Source organism: Pituophis catenifer, unplaced genomic scaffold (assembly GCF_029215685.1).
Source record: "Pituophis catenifer annectens isolate HBS135680 unplaced genomic scaffold, rPitCat1.0.hap2 SCAF_4, whole genome shotgun sequence".
NCBI lineage: Eukaryota > Metazoa > Chordata > Lepidosauria > Squamata > Colubridae > Pituophis > Pituophis catenifer.
Genome location: NW_027256884.1, coordinates 32026824 through 32033676, shown reverse-complemented (window position 1 = coordinate 32033676; position 6853 = coordinate 32026824). Strand labels below are relative to the sequence as shown.

General features: G+C 32.1%; 1 protein-coding gene across 1 annotated transcript; it reads left to right on the top strand.

The window, feature by feature from the left end:
* The first annotated feature begins 655 nt into the window (after window positions 1-655).
* ATP4B (ATPase H+/K+ transporting subunit beta) lies at window positions 656-6034 on the top strand. Its single transcript, XM_070943336.1, has 7 exons — window positions 656-767; window positions 2025-2153; window positions 2898-3011; window positions 4601-4800; window positions 5193-5249; window positions 5695-5781; window positions 5873-6034. Exons 1-7 carry the CDS (start codon window positions 656-658, stop codon window positions 6032-6034), a joined length of 861 nt encoding a protein of 286 aa, XP_070799437.1.
* The last annotated feature ends 819 nt before the right edge of the window (window positions 6035-6853 follow it).

The following is a 6853-nucleotide window of genomic DNA, read 5'->3' as shown; positions in this document are numbered from 1 at the left end:
TACATTTAAATAAGATCTTAAGCATAATACTATGTATGGCTGATCAAAATTAAGTGCTATTGAGTATAGCAAAAATAAGGTTTTAATACTAGGGTTTTACTTGTTTTGGTTTGCTATACAGTATAACTTTTCAGTTCTTCAGACATGTCCGAAAGGAGAAGGGCGGTATAGAAATTTAAATAATAAATAAATACATAAATGTTCATGTTTAAGGCTTTAACATGTCTGCTGCTGAGGAGTTATGAATTGTAATTGGAATGTTCCAGAGAAGTCTCCACTTGAATGTGTGTTGACAGGAACACTTAAAACTACGTACATACAATGTATGCAGCTTATCAAGGGAAGCTGTTAATATTGTATCTGTTTTGATAACACCTATTGTGTTGAAAATATCACAAGTTCTGAAAAATAAGTAACATCAAGAGAAAAGAACATTTGATGGCTATTAGCTTTCAATTAACCAATAAAATGCTTATCAATTTTTTTTTAAAAAAGTGATTGTGGGCAGGTATGTGCCGTTATCAACTTTTGCTGTTGATGGATGTAATCTGTATGACCTTCAGAGGGAAAAGGTATAAAACCAAAAGTGTTGCCAAATCCTTGTGCACCAGTGGAAGAGTTTGGTTTTTCAGCTCCGAAAATCTCAAGGTGGAAAATGGCAACTTTAAATGAAAAGAAGACCTGCAGCCAAAGAATGGAAAATTTCCGACGTTTTGTATGGAATCCAGACACAGGACAGTTGATGGGAAGAACTTTGATTAACTGGGGTATGTGGCAACCAACTTTTTTTTTTAAAGTCTGATTTTAGAACTTTTGGGACTTGTTCTAAGACCAAAAATTAGTCCTGAAAGCTGCTTTACAGAACAGTGAAGTCATCTACCCAAATATTACATATTAGTATTATTAATGGTAATTATTATTAAAGAATAATTCTGAGTCCATGCTAGCATTCCAATTGATATATAAATTGCTTATAAAGAGCAATAGAATTGGGATGATTCCAGATGTCTCCTCAATCAGACTGGCTTTTAAATCTAATTTACATTATACATACTTTGAAATTATGTTGCAAAGGCCAAGGTGAGGACTCACTGTATCTTCAGCTCTGTCCTTCTGGGTTTCCAACTTGCCCTCTTTCAGTCATGTCAGAAATTCCCAATCTGATTAAATACTCTTTAATACATTTTATGGCCCCAAATATCCACAGAAACTACACAGCTGCTTTCTTGGAGACTAGACAACTGGCTTTGTAAAACCAGAGTAGAATGAAATATTCTAAAAGGGCTGAGTAGAAAGAAACACATTTTTTTCTTTTTGGTCGATTTGGAAATATGTACTGGAAGGTATGTGTTTATGTGTGTGTGTGTGTGCGTATGTAGGGAAAAGCTAGCTAAGACTGCGTCAAAGTTAGAATGGCTGATCTAATCTCAAATAGTTTGCATAGTATTAAAATATTTTTGTGCTTGCTTCTAGTTGCTTAGACCTGTCCTTTTGACTTCCAATTAGTCCAATTTTTTTTACACTTTATTCACCAATATATTATTCTTGAAGGAGACATTTAATTGGTTTGAGAAGCCTCAGCAGGTTATTGAGCACTATTTGATAATGTACCGATATGTATAAACTGTTATGCACCTGTTACTTGTAGAATTTCTTTCCCTTTAGAATTCAACAGCTGTCACATTTTAAAATGTATTAATTTCCAGAATAAGGATTAACTAATAAACATGATCAAACTATAGCTTGAAATTTAGTGTTGAAAAGGAACTGAACTCCACACTTCCAATTATACAGCATGGTTCTGATCACCCCGTTTGATCATCCCAAGACCCGAAAGTGAAGTAGCCCTGATGTTTCAGCATTCACATCCTTCCCACTCAAATTTAGCTGCAGGAATTCCAGTGCTGAGAGGATTTTGAACAGTACAATTTCAACATCTGATGACATGCAGTAATTTGTTTGAATTAAATTGTGCCAGTTTAATGGACGTTTTTATTTTTAAAATCTATTTTTCTTTCTTACAGTATGGATTAGTCTTTATTATGTTGCATTCTATGTGGTATTGACTGGACTATTCACACTTTCTATCTATTCTTTAATGAAGACAATTAATCCTTATACACCAGACTATCAAGATCGATTAAAATCACCAGGTATTTTTTTTTTTTACATTTCTTCTCATTTTGTTATTAAACCCATATAATCCAAAATTATTTTATAAATTTATCCAAATTTATGGGAGAGAACACTATGAAAGAGGTAATTTCAAAATTGCTCTTCAAAGCATTGTCAATTGATGGTTAAAATTTGATGGATCTATATACTGTAGATCCAACTTGATCTTGCTTCTGAGCAGAAATGTATATAAGAGAAATAGTTCCATCAAATATCTTGTATAAGTATGGTTTATAAAAAGTATTTAGTCTACTCTTCATTCTAGAATGGCTATAACAGGAATAAATAGACCACACTATAGAATAATAAAACCAACAGTTTAAATACAGGGGAAAAAACAGCAAGCAAAAAGCTGCATTTCTACCACTTTGACCGATGTATGAGTTGTTTGGCATTAAAAAAGTTGCAAATACTGAATTTTATATAAATGAAAGTTAATGCTATCATATGTAATGGTGGATAAAGTATAATTAAATAAAAATGGCTATTTTTATTAATTAAACTTTAAGCCTTATATTCCTTTAACTACTTTGCTCAAAGGAAAAAAACAGGTGGTTTACAGCTAAATACATGTAATTTGAGAATATAGATTTCTTGACATCTAAAGACTACACTGCTAAAATATATTTTGCATTTAAATTTTACTTTATGCTAGATTTTGTGAAAAATACTTCATAAATAAACTAATTTTTGTTCTTCTATTTTTGATTTATCATTAAAAGGAGTGACATTACGACCAGATGTATATGGAGAAAAAGGAATGGAAATTTATTATAACATTTCTCAGAACTCCTCCTGGAATCGTTATGTTGTGAGACTTCAGACATTTCTTTCAGGTAAAGGTGGAACAGTGGTAGGCAAATAATTTAGGAAAGTGAAGAAGTTATATTGAAAAATTGAAGGTTACAAAGAAAAGGAAAACAAACTTGAAAATGAAATACAGGTTAAGTTGAATTCCAATTAACAAAGTATTTGATGTTAAAACTTTTATCAAAGATTTCTATTAAAACAAAGGAACAGAATGTTAGGTCTTCATCTTTTGACATAGTGGCACTTTGGTAGAGAAAACAATTTGACTACAAAAAAGGGTAAACAACTGCAATTTAAAGAATTACTGAAGATAAAAGTTCTTTCATAAACCAGAAAATCAATTTTCAGCTTGCATTTTACTGTAGTTTATTATCATATATTATCTGCAAGTGAAATGTCAACTTTGCGTTATAACTTCATTATAAATTCTATGCACATTGGGTCATTTCAGGAGGAAAACACATGTCATACAAGCATGAGAGCTCATACAATTTTAAATATTGACATCTTCTGCCTACACAGATTTCTTTATCAAAGTGCATGGTAGAGGAAAAACACATTTTTTTTTTACAGTTGGTTCTGAGTACATTGAAAACTTCCCATTTATCTTCCTTTTATTTGTCCTAAACAAATGTTTTGTATTTGTCTTGGACTCATATTCTGAAAATTCCACAATAGTTCACAAAGTACAAAGCTACCAGTAGAATAAAAATGTACAATTCAAAAATAATAAAACTTCCACCCACCCTCTGGAACCAACTTCCTTTGGAGCTCCGGATGGCCCCTGACCTTTGCTCGTTCCCCCGCGAGTTGAAGACCTGGTTGTTCCGTAGCCTGGACTGATGGGGGGTTTTTAATGAATTTTAAACTGTTTTAAATTGGATTTTAATTTTATATCGTTTTAATAAGGAACTATGCATTTTACCGTTGTGAGCCGCCCTGAGTCCTCGGAGATAGGGCGGCATATAAATTGCATAAAATAAATAAATTAAATAAATAAATAGCAGCATATTAGTGTAACATTCTATTATCTGAAAATATTGTAATTAAGATTACTATGCTAGGCAAGGAATACCAAGCTGTAATCTCAGACATCTGGACAGCAGAGTTTGGAAAGCTGCAGTGGAGTATAATGGTCTTTGGGCATTATCTTTAACCAACATTTTCAAAGTTTCCCTTCACAAAAGTGGCTCACCACATTAAATTTACTGCAAGGAGGATCCATATCTCAAGACAAGAGTTCACCTCTCCAATATACAGTACCCTTGAGCTTATTTAAGAGACATTTCATTTGGCTAAGAGTGATATGAGAAGCAATTATGACTTAGCACCATACAAACCAGATTATTATGGCTTGCTCAGCATTATACTTGAGCCTGGCCATTCCGATTTAGTTGGGACACAAGAAATACTTGGCAGCTGTTTCCAATCTGATTTACCTTTCCCGTCAGGCAAGACGTAATGTTGCATAAAATAACTGAAATGTATTAAAAGTTACAGAAGCTTAGAAAACATTAAAAGGAACAAGTACTTTTTGAATTTAGTAGAAACTATTTATTGTTTCTTTCTACCTACAATAGAAAATGTTTATTTTTCTTCTGCTTTCTCACTTTAGCATACAATGAAACTATGCAAGAAGGCAACAAAAACTGTAGTCAGGAAAGTTATTACTACCAAAATACATTTGATGCTCCAAATAATGAAAAATACTCTTGCAAATTTACAAAAGATATGCTTGAAAACTGCTCTGGTTTGACGGATTCCACTTTTGGTTTTCCTGAAGGAAGGCCATGCTTAATAATAAAGATGAACAGAGTAAGTATAATATCAGATGTGAAAACCATAGTTTAATACCAATTTAATAGGAAAGAAAATTTTGCTGACAGATACTTTATTATTTTCTGCACTGTGTTCTACAAAGGATTACAAAAATATTGTTAGAACATGAACCTGCAAATGAGGAAAGGTTGAATATGCTCGACTTTAATTATTAATTATCCTGACACCCAAGACAGGAAAATAAATTTTGGAGTCAAATGCATAGAAAAAGCAAAGTACTGAGATCAGTTTCACCAGTCACAAAAGGATGGATTACAAAAATCTTCTCTTTGGTGGACATAAACATTTAATTTCTATAGCCACCTAACGCCTACATTGGTTTATCAACATTAACTTACAAAACTCTTAATAAGGAAATTATATTGCAGATTATCAATTTTCTTCCTGGCAACGGGACTGCCCCAAAAGTGAACTGCACAACTACTGTAAGTATGTATTGCAATGTTCAAATCTTTTAGGCAGCCCACATTTTTCATCTTCTGCCTTTGCTCCATAGTTATCACCCATCAAGGACATTTCAATGCTTATTTTGAAACCTTTCATGCGCCTCCACAAAATTATTAAAATAATGCAAACTCAATTAATAATCACATACTTAAATTGGTATGTGAAACGAATCTTGCCCCCTGAGGTTTGCAGAAATTGTACGACAATATGTATTATGCAGATGACATTTCACTGATACACTATTAAGACAGATTCACTTTTAAATAATTAAATTTTCAAATAAGAGCAATTAAACTCACACATTTAAGGGAAAATATGACTATACTCCTATATGGTATATTTACATACTATGTGATAATATACATTGAATGTCAGTTATCTGATACTAGCACTAATACTTACCTTATTTATGATCAACTGAAGGATGACAGCTCATTTGAGGTAGCATATTATCCCGCAAATGGAACCTTTAGTCTTCACTACTTTCCTTACTATGGACTCAAGGCACAGGTATGTTTCCCCTTGAACTTGTTTTGTTTTGATAGGTTTGTTGCATATATTTTAACTTTATTAACATTTGTCATATATGTTTCCATCTCAGCCTAGCTACACTAATCCACTGGTAGCAGTGAAACTTCTCAACTTTACTTACAATAAAATACTACACATAAAATGCAGAGTTGTTGGCGTTGGAATTACTTCAGATAACCCACATGATCCATATGAAGGAAAAGTAGAATTCAAACTTCGGATACAAAATTAATCAAGGTTTATAAAAATTGCATTGAGAGCGTATGTTATGTAGCTTTGTATTATTATTTGTATGATTTCAATTTGAGTAAGTGTACAGTTTATAGCAAAATTAGTCACAACTTTAACAATCCACTGTATAAAGTTTCTTTTCATTATCTAGTATGCTTTATTAGAAAAGTTAATTGGATTTTTCCACACATGAGAATACCAAATATATACTTGGTTTACTACATATTTGACAATGGGATATGATTCCACTGAATGTGTGTAAAGTTATATAATACACAACTATTTATATATTGAAAAATATTAAACATAATAAATTACTTCTGGAATAATTTGTATAATAAAGTGGCCAGGAAGAAAAACACTGCTTTGCATTTCAACATATTTCAAGAGGAAAATAAGAACTATTGTATGAAAGAAACATATAAACAAAAGCTGGTGAATCAAATATAGCTCCTGAGCCTCTCTCTTTGTGACTCTAGAAACTCCAAAACAAGGTTAGTAAATTTGGGCAGTAAACTGAACCTGGGAAGGATAATCTTATTGATTGGAAAACAAAACAAACTAATTCACTTGACAGTATTAGGATACATTGGAAGAAAATTTACAATGCTTCAGTGCCATAGTGCCAGCAACAACTTAGTAACCCAAACAAAATAAAAACACAGACCTTAAATGTGAAAAGGTTGCATACTCTGATCTAAAACTATCATGTATTTTTTTTTTACTGTTGTTTTATTGTATTACTAGTGTTATTTTAGAAATTACTGATTTGCTTTACAGAGGCGTCAGTGGAAACTTAATTTTAAATTGAACGTCTTAG

Excerpts from the sequence above, each read along its gene's own strand:
- ATP4B (XM_070943336.1), top strand. The coding sequence starts at position 656 with ATGGCAACTTTAAATGAAAAGAAGACCTGCAGCCAAAGAATGGAAAAT. Across the intron at positions 768-2,024 it reads AAGAACTTTGATTAACTGGG|TATGGATTAGTCTTTATTAT; the intron begins GTATGTGGCAAC and ends TCTTTCTTACAG. Across the intron at positions 2,154-2,897 it reads AGATCGATTAAAATCACCAG|GAGTGACATTACGACCAGAT; the intron begins GTATTTTTTTTT and ends TATCATTAAAAG.